The sequence below is a fragment of the Scyliorhinus canicula genome, unplaced genomic scaffold, assembly GCF_902713615.1.
Source record: "Scyliorhinus canicula unplaced genomic scaffold, sScyCan1.1, whole genome shotgun sequence".
Taxonomy (NCBI): Eukaryota; Metazoa; Chordata; class Chondrichthyes; order Carcharhiniformes; family Scyliorhinidae; genus Scyliorhinus; species Scyliorhinus canicula.
The window spans coordinates 108,298-126,333 of NW_024055831.1; the positions used below are offsets into that span (position 1 = coordinate 108,298).

General features: G+C 48.4%; 1 protein-coding gene across 1 annotated transcript in view; it reads right to left on the reverse strand.

The window, feature by feature from the left end:
- The window catches only part of LOC119961173 (NACHT, LRR and PYD domains-containing protein 3-like), a 123,617-nt gene extending 107,938 nt beyond the window's left edge, over positions 1 to 15,679 (reverse strand). Inside the window, exons 1-2 of the mRNA XM_038788637.1 lie at positions 15,417 to 15,679; positions 6,727 to 6,808 (exon numbers count right to left, since the gene is read on the reverse strand). Coding sequence (XP_038644565.1) covers positions 6,727 to 6,808; positions 15,417 to 15,671 — 337 coding nt within the window. The 5' untranslated portion in view covers positions 15,672 to 15,679. The remainder of the gene's footprint in view (positions 1 to 6,726; positions 6,809 to 15,416) is intronic.
- Between the last annotated feature and the right edge of the window lie 2,357 nt (positions 15,680 to 18,036).

The following is an 18,036-nucleotide window of genomic DNA, read 5'->3' on the forward strand; positions in this document are numbered from 1 at the left end:
TCTAATTCCTTTAGAGCAGGGGTGGGCAAACTTTTCCGTGCAAGGGCCACATTCAGAAATTCACAATTTTAAAGGGCCGCATAGTATATTAAGTAAAATAATTACTTCACCCGGTTATGATTCTGGGCGCCTCATATAGAACATAGAACATAGAACAGTACAGCACAGAACGGGCCCTTCGGCCCTCGATGTTGTGCTGAGCAATGATCACCCTACTCAAGTCAACGTATCCACCCTATACCAGTAAGTAACCCAACAGCCCCCCCCCCATTAACCTTAAAAAAAAAAATTCTTTTTTTTTTAAAACCTTAAAAAAAAATTTTATTTTTTTTTTAAACTTTAAAAAAATTTTTTTTTTTTTTTTAATGACTTGGTGGGCCGCATAAAGACCTTTGGCGGGCCGCATGCGGCCCGCGGGCTGTAGTTTGCCCACCCCTGCTTTAGAGCTATCTTTTATAAACCATTTCAATTGAAATTTACTGTTTCTATTGAAATATAATTTGTCGGTTAAAATGTTTTCATTTTTCAATTTTGATTTGATTGGTGCAATAAATGGTTTAAGTGAAATCCCGTCCCATCAGTTTGTTGGGGGAGTTCGGGGAATTTGTCTATTGCTTTCCATGAGGGTCGGAGCAAATTTTTTATTTACTCAGATAGATGTATTTAATGAGTAAAATAATTTTCCAAAATGAATTTAAATGTGCCAGATCTGATCGTTCAAAGTATGGAAGCATTAGTCACTGTACTACTAAACTGTTTTGAAGTTGAATTATCTTTTGAGATGGCTGGTGTCGGATGTGATGACAATTTGTGTTCCCACGCGAAGAAAGGAAAAATCAATTGATCAGAAACTTGCCCCTTGAGCCCGTCTGAAACAGGAGCTCGTGTCGGGTGGCAATTGTAGAGGGTTTGCATTCGAGAACCTGTTAATAGTCAGCATTTACAGTCTTCACTCCCAGATCACAGAATTGTAAGTTGGGCAACATACCAGAGGTCTACCCCAAGTAAAGATTCAGTTCATTTATTCATACAGGAGATAGGACCAAAGTCCCTTCACGCAGGGGTCTCATGATGCCCAATTTCCACAGGTATCCCATTAAGGCACAGCAAACCTTTTAAGATCCATCACTGCTTGGTTCCCCGAAGCAGCCTTTTTGGTTTTGTGTCCCAGCATTTTTTGTATTCAACTAGGTAGGTCGTCGCTGCCAGGCCAACATTTATTACCCACCCTTAGTTGCCCTTCAGAAGGTGGTGGCAAGTTGTCTTCTTAACCTCTGCTGTCCTTCAAGTGTAGGTACACCCACCGTGCTGTTAGGGAGAGTGTTTCTGGATTTTGTCCCAGTGGCAGTGAAGGAACAGCGATATATTTCCAAGTCAGGGCGGTGAGTGACTTGGAGGGGAAGCTCCTGGTGGTGGGGTTCCCAGGTATCTGTTGCTGTGGTCCTTCTGGTAGTAGTGGTCTTGCGTTTAGAAGGTGTTGTCTAAGGAACCTTCATGAGTTACTGCAGTGCATCTTGTAGATGGTGTACAGGGCTGTCACTGTTTGTCGGTGGAGGGTTTGAATGTTTGTGGAAGGAGGAGCATTCAAGCGGCTACTTTGTCCTGGATGGTGTTGAGCTTCTTGAGTGTTGTTGGAGCTGCACTCATCCAGGCAAGTGGAGAATATTCCATTACAGTCTTGATTTGTACCTTGTAGATGGTTGACAGGCTTTGGGGAGTCAGGAGGTGAGTTGTGTGTCGTAGGATTCATAGCCTTTAACCTGTCCTGGTAGCCAAATATTAATATGGCTCATCCAATTCAGTTTCTGATCAATGGTAACCCCCAGGATGTTGATTGTGGGAGATTCAGGGATGGTAATGCCATCGAATGTCAAGAGGTGGTGGTCAGATCTTCAGTCCAGGATATTGTCACGGTCTTGTTGCATTTGGACATGGATTGCTTCATTATCCGAGGTGCCGAACATTGTACAGATATCCACAAACATCCCCACTTCTGACATCATGATAGAAGGGAGGTCATTGATGAAGCAGCCGAAGATGGTTGGGCCGAGGACACTACCCTGAGGAACTCATGCGGTGATGTCCTGGAGCTGAGATGATTGACCTCTAACCACACTCATCTTCCTTTGAGCCAGGTACGACTCCAACCAGCAGTTTTTTTCCCCTGATTCCCATTAACTCTAGTTTAGCAAGGGCTCCTTGATGCCATACTCAGTCAAATATTGCCTTGATGTCAAGGGTAGTCAATCTCACCTCACCTCTGTCATTCAGCACTTTTGTCCATGTTTGAACCAAGGTGTAATGAAGTCAGGAGCTAAGTGACCCGGCGGAGACAATCTGAGTGTCCGTGAGCAGGTTATTGCTGAGTAAGTGCTGCTTGATAGTACTGTTGATGACTCCTTCCATCACTTTGCTGATGATGGAGAGTAGATTGATAGGGGGTAATTGGCTGGGTTGAATTTATCATGTTTCTTGTGTACAGGACACACCTGGGCAATTTTCAACATTGCTGGGTAGATGCCAGTGTTGTCGCTGTACTCAAACAGCTTAGCTAGGGGTGCAGCAAGTTCTGGAGCACAAGTGTTCAGGACTATTGCCGGGATATTATCGGGGCCCATTGTCTTTGCAGTATCCAGTGCCTTCAGCCGTTTCTTGATATCACGTGGAGTGAATCGTATTGGCCAAAGACTGACATCTGTGATGCTGGGGACGTCTGGAGGAGACCAAGATGGATCATCCACTCGGCACTTCTGGCTGAAGATTGTTACGAATGCCTCAGCCTCGTCTTTTGCGCATATCTGTTGGGCTCCTTCATCCTCGAGGTTGGGGATATTTGTGGAGCCTCCTCCTCCAGTGAGTTGTTTAATAGTTCACCATCATTCACGGCTAAACTGCAGAGCTTACATCTGATGCGTTGGTTATGGAATCACTTAGCTGCTTGTGCTGTTTGGCACACAACAGTCCTGTGTTGCAGCTTCACCAGGTTGAACCTCATTTTTCGGTATGCATGGTGCTGCTCCTGGCATGCTCTCTTCATTGAACCAGGGTTGATCTCCTGGCTTGGTAGTAAATGGGAGAGTGGGGGATGTCCGGGCCATGAGATTGCAGATTGTGGTTGAATACAATTCTGTTGCTGCTGATGGCCTGAAGTTGCTAGATCTGTTCGAAGTCTATACCATTTAGCACGGTGGTAGTGCCACACAATACAATGGAGTGTTTCCTCAATGTGAGGACTGTGCGGTGGTCACTTCTACCAATACTGTCGGCAGATGCATCTGAAGCAGGCAGATTGGTGAGGATTAAGTCAAGTATGTTTTTCCCTCTTTTTGGTTCTCTCACCACCTGCTGCATTTCCAGTGTAGCAGCTGTATCCTTCAGGACCCGGCCAGCTCGGTCTCTGATGGTACTACCGAGCCACTTTTGGTGATGGACGTTGAAGTTCCCCACCCAGAGCAAATTGCCACCGTCAGTGCTTCTTCCAAGTGGTGTTCAACATGGAGGAGTACTGATTCATTAGCTGATCAAGGAATCATAAAATTTACAGTGCAGGAGGCCATTCAGCCAATCGAGTCTGCACCGGCCCTTGGAATAAGCACCCTACTTAAGCCTTTATCTCCACCCTATCCCCATAACCCACCTAACCTTTTGGACACTAAGGAGCAATTTAGCATGGCCGATCCACCTAACCTGCACATCTTCGAGCTGTGGAAGGAAACTGGAGCACCCGGAGGAAACCCACGGAGCGAAAGTGCAAACTCCACACAGTCACCCGAGGCTGGAATTGAACCCAGGACCCTGGAGCCATGTGCCACCATGCCGCAAAAGGTATCCTTGCCCATGCTTCACCTGAAAGCTTGATGGGGTTGAGAATCGATGTTGTGGACAGGGAGTTGAGGACTCCCAGGACAACTCCCTCCTGACTTTACACCACTGTGCTGCCACCTCTGCTTGGTCTGTCCTACCGGTGAGACAGGACATACCCAGGAATAGTGATAGTGCTGTCTGGGATATTGTCTCAAAGATATAATTCCGTGAGTGTGACTGGGTCAGGTTGTTGCTTGACTAGTCTGAGACAGCTTTCCCAACTTTAGCACAAGCCCCCAGATGTTAGGAAGGAAGACTTTGCAGGGTCGGCAGGGCTGAGTTTGCCATTGTCGTTTCCAGTGCCTGGTTCAATGCGGGTAGTTCATCCAGTTTCATTTATTTTTTGTGTTTTTGTAGCGGTTTAATACAACTGAGTGGCTTGCTGGACCATTTCAGAGGGCTTTTAAGAGTCAACCACATTGCTGTGGGTCACATGTAGGCCAGGTAAGGATGGAAGATTTCCTTCCCCAAAGGATATTAGTGAACCAGACGGGTTTTTACAACAATTGACAATAGTTTCACGGTCATCACTAGACTTTCAATTCCAGATATTTTATTGAGTTTAAATTCGAACACGGGTCCCCAGATCATTATCCTGGGTTTCTGGATTACTAGTATCATGTGAGAGCACCTTTACGAAATGGGTGTTTATCAAATATCTGCAGTGATGTCAGTGTGGGTGGAGCTGGGCTATCTGTTTGTTTGTACTTTTATTTTTGAACTGGCAGCTAGTGTGTGCTTGGCTTCGTTTTCAGAGCTGGAGCTGTATCCAGCTAAACAAGGTGCAATTTTTCTCTCTCTCTGCATGAAAAGAATGTCTTCAGATCACTTGCTAATTTAAAAGTGATAACTGCTCTCAGTAGAGAATTTAAATCTGCTGTCTTTGTTAAAGAGGGTATTTGTCTTATGGCTGTTGCTAGGAGAGATTAAGGGTTTCTTATAGAGTACTGTATTCTTTTTTTTGGGGGGGGGGGGGGGAGTATTTGAGTTGATAGTTGCTAAGCTGTTTACCGTGTGTTTATAAAATGTTAACTGTATTCATATAATAAAACATTATTTTGTTTTAAAAGTACTTTAGATCTCGGTTGCATCACACCTGTAGAGTGGGCCCTTGTGCTCCCCATAACCAAAATATATTAAAACATGTGGGTCAGGTGAACTCCATGATGTACTTTGGGGTTCTCTGAATCCTGGCCCATAATACTAGTCCAGTGAACAATACCACTACGCCACCGCCCTTCCCATTCATAGTTTCACCATTTTATTGCTGAATTGCTCCATTTCCTGAACAGAAATTAACACCCTGAAAAGCTCTGCCTGATTTCAACACCAGGACTTTTGACTCTTTCTTCTGACCACAACAAGAGTAGTGTTCTGTATGCAAGCTGTAACTCCAAACTCAGTTATCTCCAATTTATCTTTTGTGGTGAGCTAGCTCTCATCTCCACCTAGCTCTCATCTCCATCGCAACCCAAGTACAGATTCCTTTCTCAAAAGTGAGCTCAGAGAAATCCAATTCCCCACATCCACCCCAAAACAAACTTCTCAGTTTCACTTAGCACATTCCAAAAACACTTACAAAACATGAAGCTCACGACAAAGTGCTGATCGGCTTCAGGCTGTGATGTTATTTATCAGTATGACAAATGTCACGTCACATACAATTTTTATCACATGATCTCTGGTCCAGTGACAGCATATTGTTGTTTCATAAAACATTAATTCAGAAAGGCGTTTGCTAGGCGACAGGTAGAGGGATTCCCTCTGCTGCCCTCGCGGGGGAAAATGGACAGAGTGCTTTCGGGGATGTGGGTCGGAGAGAGGAAGGTGTCTGACATCTATAAGGTAATGCAGGAGGTGGAGGAGTCGTCAGTGGAGGAGCTGAAGGCTAAATGGGAGGAGGAACTCGGGGAGCAGATAGAGGACGGGACTTGGGCGGATGCCTTGGAGAGAGTCAACTCTTCCTCCTCATGTGCGAGGCTTAGTCTCATCCAATTTAAGGTGCTGCACCGGGCCCACATGTCCGGGACTAGGATGAGTAGGTTCTTTGGGGGTGAGGACAGGTGCACCAGATGTTCGGGGAGTCCAGAGAACCACGCCCATATGTTCTGGGCATGCCCAGCACTGGAAGAATTCTGGAAGAGGGTGGTTGGATCCAGGGTCACACCAGGGTGGGGACTCGCAATTTTTGGAGTTGCGGTAGAGCCGAGAGTGCAGGAGGCGAAAGAGGCCGGTGTCCTGGCCTTTGCGTCCCTAGTAGCCCGACGAAGGATTCTGCTACAGTGGAAGGATGCAAGGCCCCCAAGTGTGGAGACCTGGATCAGTGACATGGCGGGATTTATAAAATTGGAAAGGGTCAAATTTGCCCTGAGAGGATCAATACAAGGGTTCTATAAACGATGGCAGCCTTTTCTGGACTTACTGGCTCAAAGATAGGTATCTTGGTCAATAGCAGCAGCAACCGGGGGGGGGGTTTCCTTATTGTAGTGTCTATTCTGTAACTTTATATTGTGTTCATTTGCGTTGTTGTTAAAATGCTGTGTTGTTCATGGAGGTGGGGCGAATGTTTATGATTGTTAATATTATTGTTATTTTTGATATTTTACTATGGTGCGTTATTGTTGTATAAATTCAAAATTTTTCAACAAAAGTTATTTAAAAAAAAAACATTAATTCAGACAAAAGATGCATGACTATGATTTAGTTATGGCTATTGAATAAACAAACAGTTCACGGATGCATTTTCAGAGTGTAAAATGAATAAATGTTTAATTCCCCATGACTATTACATTTTAATAAATATTCCAACATAAACAATAAAACATAGCTTTATACTTTCATGGAATACTGCAGGCAACTTACCACTTTGCATGCATATCATGGCCCGTTGTCTCTGCTCTTTCTGATGGAGTTTCTGAAGCTCAAGCCCAATCATCTCATCTGCCTGAATTTTCAGAAGATTGAGAAAAATTTATTTAAAAAATTGAAAAATGTATTGGAAACAAAAGGAATCCCAATGATGCAAGATTTTTAAAATATAGATTTTTATTGATTTTGCATTTATTGCAAGGAGCATCACACAAACATCAAGAAGAATTTATAAAATGGGAATACGAAAGAAAAATAAACAGGCATGCATACAAAAGTAACATATATACAGATGTGGGGCCCCTAACTTTGGGCCCCCAGTGATTGGCTACTATATCTGTACTGTATTAATTATGTACATGTTGCCTCCTGGTATTAAAACAAACCAAGGTGTGCCTTGGTACTGTTGTTGTGGTCCCCTTTGGCTCCTCCACCCTGTTTACCCTGTATTTTGCTTGGTATCTCCTCCATCCCCTTTTCCAAACTCTCCTCTTTCTCCTCCACTATCCGTTTCGGTTGTCCCTCCCCTCCCCTCCCCCCACCCCTCCCCCACTTTGGTTGCTGGTCATAAATGGGTCATTGAACAAGTTGGTGAATTGCTTGCACGTGTTGCGGAAGCCTTCCTCCGATCGAACGGTGAATTTTTTTTTACAATTTAAGGAATTCTGCTAAGTCGGAGAGCCAGTCGGCAGCCTTGAATGGCGCTGAACTCCAGCTGAACAGGAGTCTCCGGCGAGTGATCAAGGAGGCAAAGGCGAGGGAGTCTGCCCCCCTCTCGATAAAGAGTTCTGGCTGTTCCGATACCCCGAAATACGCCACTAGTGGGCAGGGCTCCACCACAATCTTGGACACTACATCGAAAAAAGCGCTCCAGTACCCGACAAGTCTGGGACAGGGCCACATGTGGGTGTGGTTGACCAGGCCTTTCTGGCACCGTTCACATTAGTCCTTCACCTCCGGGAAGAACCCGCTCACGCATATCCTGGTAAAGTGCATCTGTGCACCACCTTTGGCTGCAATAAGCTCTGTCCTGAGCATAACGTGAAGTTCACCCTGTGCAGTGCTTCGATCCAGAGTCCGCCCCCTATCTCTATGCCAATTCTTCCTCCACTTTCCCAGTGTTTCATCTAATGGTGGTCGTAACTCTTCTAGCAACCTTCCGTCCATGACAGCGCAGTTACCATCCCCTAGGTCGCCTGACGTTAAGAGTCTGTCCGGTAGGAAGTGTCCTGGTAGCTGAGAGAACGTAGCGGTCTCCTCCTGGAGTAAGTTCCTGATTTGCATATACCAGAGCTCGTTCTCTTTGGAGAGATGGAGCTTGTCCGTTAATTCCCTCAGGGTCGTTACTCTGCCGTCTCTGTATAGGTCCCCTACCGTCAGTACTCCTTCATCCTGTCTCCATCTTTTTAAAGGAGGAGTCTAAAGCAGGAGTAAATCCATGGTTCTTGCAGATACAGACATCGGTGGACATTGCAACCAGATTGAGGTGGTGTCTGAGTTGACTCCATGTCCTTTCGTGGCCACTACCACGGAACTTCTTGAGTACTTGGCTGGGGGAAATGGGAGTGGGGCAGAGGGCAGTGCTCGGAGGGATGGCCCCGTGCAGGAGTTCTCCTCCGTTCATAAACATTCCCCTCCCGGCTTCTTGATCCACTCTGTGTTAGCTGCCCAGTGGCAGGAAATGAGGTTCAGGAGGGCCATGCTCCCATATTCTCCCTTCTCTGTAGGACGTTCTTGCGATCCTTATCAACTTTGGTGAAGAAGGGGGGGGGGGGTAAATTTATTTTTTAAAAGAAGAAAAAATGCATCGGGAAGGAATTAGAAATGGATATAACCGATTTCTTCACACTATCAAAGAACACCTCAGCCTAAATCCAGGTGGCACAAACTGCTTCACAGTTATCTATGAACTGTATAAATTCTCCAATTTACTGGCATTCTAAGATGACAGAAAATATAGTCACAGAAAGCTCACAATGCCCCTTGTCCTCATGAGCACACACTAAATAAAGTCCAATAGCAGTTTAACGCGAGACTGACACACTTTCCAGAGCACAATATAAACAAAAGTGCATCTCTAATGTGAATGTCACCTTTGGAAACGTTTGAGTGCTGCTGCGAGGTGCATTCCTTGCATTTGCAGATGTGGTGGGATCAGTGTATGGCCTTCAATGACTACGGCTGTTGTCGTCTGGGTGAGGACAAGAGTCTCCTACAACAGTACAGCAGCCTTCGACAGTGGAGGCAGCACATGGGGTTAGAAGGGGCATTGGTAATGGCACCGATATGTGATAACCACCGGTTCGCTCCGGGTGGGTGGGGGGGGGGGCTGTTTCAGAGGTGGCAGCCAGCAGAGATTGAGCGATTTGGGGATCTCTTTATTGATGAGGGCTTCCGGAGTCTGGATGAAGAGTTTGTTGCCAGGGGGAAAATGGGTTCTGGTATCTGCAGGTGAGGGATTTTGTGCGGAGGCAGGTTTCGAGCTTCATTGCTAATGAGAACAGGAGTTGGGGAGGGGGAGGTCTCAGAGATCTGTAAGGAGCTAATGGAGTGGGAGGGAGCCCTGATCAGGGAGGTGAAGAGAAACTGGGAAGAAAAGCTAGGTGGGGAGTTGGAGGTCGGGTTATGGGAGGAGGCCCCGAGGAAAGTTAATGTGCCCTCGTCGTGCGCCAGGCTCAGCCTGACAATTAAGGTGGTCCACATGGCACACAAGACGGTAGCCCAGATGAGTAGGTTCTCCGAGGAGGTGGAGGTTAGGTGCGGGCGCTGTGCGGGGGTTCCTGCAAACCTTGGGGGCGATTCTCCGAGCCCCGCGCCGGAGAATCGGAGCAACCACGCCACGACACCAGCGCGCGATTCACCGAGGTGCAGAGAATCGGTGCCATTTGCGACGGCCGCTGGAATTGGCGGGCCCGCCGATTCTCCGGCCCGCATGGGCCGAGCGGCCGCTCCGACACGACAGAGTCCCTCCAGCGCCGTTCACCACTGGTCGCTGCCGGCGGGAACTCTGCGGGAACGCTCGAGGGTGGCAGGGAGGGGTCCTCCGATAGTGTCTGGCCTGCGATCGGGGCCCACCAATTGGCGGGCCGGCCTCTCCTCTCCCCCCCACCACCAGACTACTTTTTGGCGTGGCCGGCCCCTGAACACCGACCCTATGTTGGGTCGGGGGACGGCGCACGCAAGAAATGCCCCACGCATGCGCAGGATGCGCAGCCCAACTGCGCATGCACAGGATTGAGCTGGTCTAACTGCCGCGTACGGAGGCTGGAGCGGCGTGAACGGAGAATAACGGAGAAGCATCCATATATCCATATGTTTTGGACATGTTTTGGGTTTCTGGCAGGGATTTGCTGACGTCGTGTCAGAGGTCTTACAAGTGAGGGCGGTGTCGAGTCCAGAGTGTGTCGGAAGACCCGGGAGCTCAGGGGGTGAGAAAGGCTGATGTCCTGACCTTTGCCTCCCTGATGGCCCGGAGACGGATCTTACTTGGATGGAGGGAATAGGACCCCACCTTACACATCACAAATGTGAAAGAGAGAAAAAAAAAAATTTTTTTTAAAAAGATAAATGGCTCTGCCATGGCGGGCAACCTTGCGTGCTGCAACACATGTTAGGAACACATTCAAAGTTGGCAGTACTTGTACTGAGGGTTCTCGGGGACACCAAAGAAGGATTCAGCCATAAGTTTGGATAAGTTAGAATTGTATAAGTAAGGACTCGATCTATAGTGGCGAACAATGTAGATCAAGAATTTATCGTGTTATTAGTTAAAGCATAAAGCAATTTGTAAGTTGTATGTATATTTAAGAACTGTTGTAACTCCTGTAACTGAAATTGAAACAGCCTGAATGAAGGGATAAGCAATACTAGAGTTTAAACTATCACCCCAAGTTGAAAGAATGGGAACCGGAGCAAGAAAAGCACCACCAAAGGGCACACCAGCCTGTTTTATGCTCCAGAATTGTGACCAATCATCTGTAGGCCATTTTTAAAAATTGGGTAAAATGGACAAAATGAAAATAGGCCATTCCCTCCCGACAGGCTATTTCACTTAGAAAGAATTTCATGCCTTGTAGGGACCCAGGGAGTGAAGCAAACAAAAAGGTAAATTGGTCAGCACTTGAGAATTGGAAGCGAGAGGCAGAAAAACGCAGAGAAAAGAGTGTAGAAGCCAGCAATAAGGTAACGCCAAATAAGGACAAAAAGGAACACAAATTTCCAGGACAAATGGCTCAGCGCCGAGCCCCTGCGCCACAATGATCAAGTAGCAATGAGCAAGAAATGCAGCAAATGTGGTTAGAACTCCTTCCACCGTACATGCCGCCCCCGCCGCCACTGCCCCAACTCCCCGTAGTTGAGGAAAGCCTCTCAGTCTTACCGCCGCCACCCTCTCCCCTATCAGACAATGCTAGCTTACTGACAAGCGCACCAAACGGAGCAGAAGGCAGGCAGGAACCATTACCATCCAGCACCACGAGGTTGGGTACACAGTATGGACTGCAAATGCCGTTACGATATTTTCCCGGTGGCCCAGATGGCCAACCAATACCCATGCGCATAGACCATGGACAAATGCAGAGTTGGGGCTCATGGTTGAGGAAATGGGAAACCCTGAGACTGAGTTAGAGAAAGCACTGGACCAACTTAAAACCATTTTTCTCTGCCATGAACCTTGTGTTTTAGATGGATAAATACTTATTAAGGCTTGGCTAAAAGGCCGGTTCAAAGATTTTGACATCAAATTTCACGGTTTTAAAACCCATCGAGAGAGCCCAAATGCAGGACCAACCACGATGCCATCTGTTAATTTTTGGACAGATTGCTATAAGGCCCTCCACAAAAGCTTCCCCAAAAAGACAAATTGGTCCAAGGTAATGGAGGCTACACAGAGAAAGGACGAATATGTCGAGGATTATGCACAAAGGGTAGAGGGACTGGAACAATACTCTGGGCTAACTAAACCCGCATCAGAAGGGACCACTTTTAGTGCCATCGTCAACAGTCTGCGACCTGATTGAGGATCTGCTCTTAAATTAATCTGCCTGGGCAGAGGCAACTAAACTCAACCCAAGAACCAGCATCTAATGGAGACTGGAGGCAAGAATCCCTAACTAAAGTAGTCTCCATGCTCCGAGACTTAGAAGAAAGGAATAGGGAGACTAAGAACAAAAATACAGTCCTGTTTGAACTAATTACTGGGCTTTTAGAAAAGGAATTGGGAGAATACGCCCAGTTTCCCCAAATAGCCCACACCACCAACTACAAAGGGGTCGAGGGAGATTGAAACAAAGAGGGCCTAGAAGTGGATTCGGAGGTGACAGGGGACCACTTGGGACACAGACAGACAAAGAGGGCTGCCGCATCTGTGGTCAACTAAGTCACTGGGCCAGGGAATGCCCACAGACAAGCCACAAGGGTTGTCACAACTGCAGAAAACTATGCCATTGGGCGAAGGACTGGCCCCAACAAAAACCAACAGAATTGGAACCAGCCCAATGGAAGAGACCGTGGGAGGGGTGGACACATACCAGACCGCGTGCAGGCCAACTATTCGGTCCAGGATCCCTGGGGCAGGGAGGGTTACCAGGATTGACCACGAGAACTGCCCCGAGTGTCCATAGATCCATCTGATGAGCCGACGTTAATGATTTAAGGTGAATAGTGAGGAAGCCCGCATGGTCCATCCTAACTCAATACACACAGAATGCCTTTCTAGCGTTAAAACAGGCTCTGACCTCTGCCCCCGCTTTAGGCCTCCCGGACTACACCAGACACTTAAACCTTTTCATGCACCACAAATCCGGGTCCGCCCAATCTGTGCTCACCCAGGATCACGGAGGCAAACGGAGACCAATCGCTTATTTTAGCACACAATTAGATCCAGTGGCAAAAGGTCTGCCGGGCTGCTTGCCAGCCCTAGCGACTGCATATTATGCAGTACAACAAGCCCAGGCCATCACCCTGAATCACCAGACCACTCTACATGTGCCCCACTCAGTTGAAATTCTTCTCACTAAATGCGCAACCCATCACCTGACTCCGGCACGAACAATTAAGTACAGGTAGAACTATTGACAAATGCTAACTATTAAGCAATGTACAACTCTCAACCCTGCTACCTTACTACCCAACACTGACGGCGGCACACCTCACAGTTGTGAGACGGTTACCCATCTAGTAACTAAGCCACACACAGACCTCAGTGAGGTACCCCTGACCAACCCAGAGTTAACATTTTGTAAATGGGTCACCACTCAGAAATCAGAAAGGAAAATGCAATCTTCTCAATACACCCGCAAGTAGGGGGGGCAGCACTAACGGGACTGCCATTTAAACAAACCAGACACAAACTCCGCTACCGGGGATCCAAATAGCCCATGACTGGAAAGGGATCCACAAATAGAAACTGACCAGTCTGATAGAGGATCTAAAAAAGGACCTGCAAAGATGGAACACACTCCCACTCTCTCTCATGGGGAGAGTCCAGACGATCAAAATGAACGTCCTGCCCAGGTACCTCTTCCGACTCAGATCCATCCCGATCTACACCCCGAAGGCCTTGTTCAAAGCACTAGACAAACCAATTGCGTTCGTATGGGAGGGGGAGGGCCTTCGTATTGTTGGGGGGGGGGGGGGGGGGGGCAGAAATGCTAGGATCCCGAAGAAGATCCTACAAAAAACAAAATCCGGAGGAGGGGGGCGTGGGGGGACCCTCCCAAACCAATTACACCACTGGGCAGCAACGGCCAAGCGAAAAAGGGGATGGATCAAGGAGCCAGAGGCCTCCTTCATGGGGGCCTCCTGCATGGGGACCTCCCTCCGGGCCCTCGCCACGGCAGCACTCCCATCCCCACCCAAAAAACACTCCAGCAGTCTGGTGGTGATCGCCACCCTCCAGTCGTTGAACCAACTACGGCAGCAATTTGGCCTAACCAAAGTGTCATGTAGAGCTCCCATCTGCAACAACCATAGGTTCCTACCAGCGCTGACTGACGCCACCTTCAAAAGGTGGGGTCAGGACGGAGGGACACTGACAGTGAGGGGCCTATACATGGACAGCAGGATCGCAACACTAGACAAACTGACAGAGAAATTCTAGCTAGCCAGGGGGAACAAGCTAAGGTACCTGCAACTCAAAAACTTCCTACAAAAGGAGACAAGGAGGTACCCACAACTGCCATGACAGACATTACTGGAAGAGTTACTGGACTCAAGCATCCTAGATAAAGGAAACTGTTGCAACATGTACAACCGACTGGTAGAAAGGGCCAACACCACACTGGACGCAACACGAAAGAAATGGGAGGAGGACCTGAAGATTGAAATAGGGTGGGAACTCTGGAGCGAAGCACTTCATAGGGTCAACTCCACCTCCACGAGCGCAAGGCTCAGCCTGACGCAACTAAAAGAGGTACATAGAGCCCACTTAACAAGAATCCGTATGAGTAGGTTCTTCCCGGAAGTGGAGGATAGATGTGAACGGTGCCAAGGAGGCCCGGCCAACCACGCCCACATGTTCTGGTCTTGCCCCAGACTTGCGGGGTACTGGACAGTCTTCTGCGAGGCAATGTCCAAAGTGGTGGGGATGAGGGTGAAGCCATGCCCGGACGTGCCGATCTTCGGGGTTTCAGACCAGCCAGATCTATTCCTGGGGAGGACGGTGGACGCCCCTGACTTTGCCTCCCTGATGGCCCGCCGCAAAATCCTGCAGAATCCAGAAAAGTTTGGTTGGGGTCAGCAGCACCACCCAAAGCTGCAGACTGGCTGTTCGTCGACTTCTCGGAATCTCTCCAAATGGAGACAATCAAATTTTCCATCGGAAGGGGGAATACCACTAAGACCTATCCCTTTAAGCACCTCACAAACTGTGGGTCCTCGTGCTCTGCGAGTATCAGAGGCACAGTAATGATGTTTCTACTAATGCTGAATAGAACTTCTTTTCAATGGATTGTCCGTGAAGTGCAATGCCTTGTGTTTTCTGGAAAGGTCAGCGAGGCAGAGAGGAACATTTTTCTACAGATTCAGATGCCACATACATGCAGCCAATGGAACTGGGGAAGCTGTGCAGAGTAATGCTCTGGGGACCAAGGTTCAAATCTCACCACCGCAGATGGTGAAATTTGAATTCAATAAAAATCTGGCACTAAAAGTCTAATGATGAACATGAAGCCGTTGTCGGTTGTCGTAAAAACCCATCTGGTTTACTAATGTCCTTTAGGGAAGGAAATCTGCCATCTTTTCTTTTCTTCTTTCTTTTATTCCCTTTTCTTCCCATGCACTTAATGATCTGTTGAGCTGCCCGCAGAAAAATACTTTTCACTATACCTCGGTACACATGACAATAAACAAATCTAATCCAATCCACCCTTCTGGCCTACATGCGACTCTAAACCCACAGCAATATGGTTGACTCTTAACTGCCCCCTCATGGGCAATTAGGGGTGGGCAATAAATGCTGGCGCAGCCTGCAACGCCCACATCCCATGAATATTTTTGAAAAAGCACATTGTGCACATACTAAGCTAAGCCCAGTACAACCGACTCTTCTGTCCCCATCCACCTTTAGGCCAGTCTGTTTCTCAAACTCATTGAGAAACAATGGCCTGCCCGGCATTGCAGGGGAGGCCATTCTCCCATCCTCTGCTCTGGACCCAGTCCCTCGGTTGCAGCCGACTGTTACTCACCTGCGCAAAGTCCTTATCCGATGTGTGGGGGAAGGGAGAGTCGGAGCGGAGTGAAGGGGAAACACTGACGCTCGGGATAGAGGGAGAGGTAGATGGAGGAATTGGGTTAGAGGACGTAGGAGGAAAAGGTGGGGTAAGGCTGGGAGCAGGGGTGGAAGAAACTGGGCGAGAAGGCCTCAAATCCATCGGGTCCGAAGTGGGGGAATCACCCGTCGCCAAACCAGGAAGGGAGCAGCTCTGCTGACGCAACACCATGCGGAACTGATTTCTTCCGGGTGCGATGCCTTGCGCATGCCTAACGGCGCAGTAGCGTGATTACGTAAAAGGAACGGTGTTCTGATTAGGTCTGCGCATGTGCGGGTGGTTTGCGTTGAGATCTCGTCTGTCTGGATTGCAATGTGGAGAAATAGTAAATGCTGCTTGGGGAAATAGTAAATCATGGTGTGGTGTAAAAATAATCGAGCCAGAATAAATCTTTTCTTTACTCATGGGGCTTTGTAAAGTCCAAGAACTTCAACAGTCAATATACTTCATTAATTGGGCTGCACGGTAGCATAGTGTTAGCACAATTGCGTCACAGCTCCAGGGTCCCAGGTTCGATTCCTGGCTTGGGTCACTCTGTGAGGAGTCTGAATGTTCTCCCTGTGTCTGCGTGGGTTTCCTCCGGGTGCTCCGGTCTCCTTCCATAGTCCAAAGATGTGCAGGATAGGTGGATTGGCCATGATAAATTGCCCTTCATGTCCAAAATTGCCCTTAGTGTTGGGTGGGGTTACTGGGTTATGGGGGTGCGGGCTTGAGTAGGGTGCTCTTTCCAAGAGCCGGCTCAGACCCAATGGGCCGAATGGCTTCTTCTGCACTGTTAATTATATGATTCTGTATGAATTTTGATAAACAGAATACTCGAATCCCGACAGTGCAGAGAGGCCATTCAACCCATCGAGTCTGCACCGACCTTCTGAACGAGCAGCCTACCTAGGCCCACTCCCCGACCTATCCCCGTATACCAGTAACCACACCGAACACTAAAGGGCAATTTATCATGGTCAGTCCACCAAACCTGCACATGTTTGTGACTGTGGGAGGAAACTGGAGCACCGGAGGAAACCCACACAGACACGGGGAGAAGTGCAATCTCCGCAGTCAACCAAGGCCAAAATTGAACTCAGGTCCCTGGCACTGTGAGGCAGCAGTTGCCACCAACCATTGCTACCATGCCACCCATAAAGCATTTGATTTTCTCAAACTTGAAACTGGTTCACAATGTTAGGCATACCCACCACTTTATATCAACTTTTTTTTTTAAAGTATTTTGATTCTAAATTTTCAACATTTTTACAAAATACAACAGTAACAAAACCCAGCCAACACATTAGAATCCCCCACCCACCCATACCTCCCCCCTCCCTCCCACCCCCACTCCTCCCTCAGCAGTCAACGGTAACTAACTCCAAAATGCAAAATGAACAAAATGCCAACTATTGTAAAACCTATTACTCGCTCCTTTACAGCTAATTTCACCTTTTCCAGGGCTAAGAACTCCAGCGGGTTGCCCAACACGCTGAGGTACAGGATTGAGAAACTGACCTTCACTACAAGACCCTCCAGCGAGGACTTCCGGTGACGGCGGGCGGGAGGCAGCCATGCAACGGAGGGCTCCCGCTTGGGAACAGCATTTTCGGGGCTTTAAGCCCGCTCCACGGACACATAAAAAGCAGGCAGAAGGCACATAGAAGCCACACAGGAGGCACAGCGGAAGAGGATGTCCAGGATTAGCAAGAAGACTGCCGTTAAAAAGACAGCTGAGGGTCCGTCGGGAATGGAGAGGTCACCACGGGGTCTCCAAGGAAAAAGGAGGCTGGAGCACCTACGGCTGAAGAGATAACCAAGGTGATGGCTGCAGAATTCGAAAGGCAGTTTACAAAACACTTGGAGGCGATGAGGAAGGAGATGAGGGAGGCTCTGAGTGTGCTGGTGGAGGAGGCGATTTCCCCGGTGACGACAGCAGTGACGGGTGCAGTGGCGGAGGTGCGGGCGCAAGGTGAGGCGCTGAAGGAAGTGGAGGAGACGTTATTGCAGCACAGTGATCAACTTACCTCGATGGGGAAGGTGATGGAGATTAACAAGGATCTGCGAGGGAAAATGGAAGACCTGGAAAACAGATCCAGGTGACAGAATTTGAGGATTGTGGGGCTGCCTGAAGGAGTTGAAGGGCCGAGGCCAACTGAGTATTTTGCCGCTATGCTGGCGAAACTATTAGGGGAGGGGGAGGATCCCTCCTGATATGAACTGGATCGGGCTCATCGGTCGTGGAGGCCTGTACCAAAGGCGAGTGAGCCGCCAAGGGTAGTGACTCTGTGCTTCCGTAGGTACAGTGTGAAGGAGAAGGTCCTGTCCTGGGACAAGCAGAAGCGGGTGGTGCAGTGGGCAGTGGCCTGCAGCAGCTGCGGTTGAAAAGCACATTAGGCCAAAGTATGCCTGTCGAAATCAAAACCCTCTAACTCCCCCGCAGTCCAGAGTAATCGCTCCCCCAACTCGCAGGCCCGCAGAGCCCGCAATGTTGCAGCGTGTCTGCCGACTCCGCCTCCGCCCGACATGTGTGACTCATGGGGGCTGCCATTTT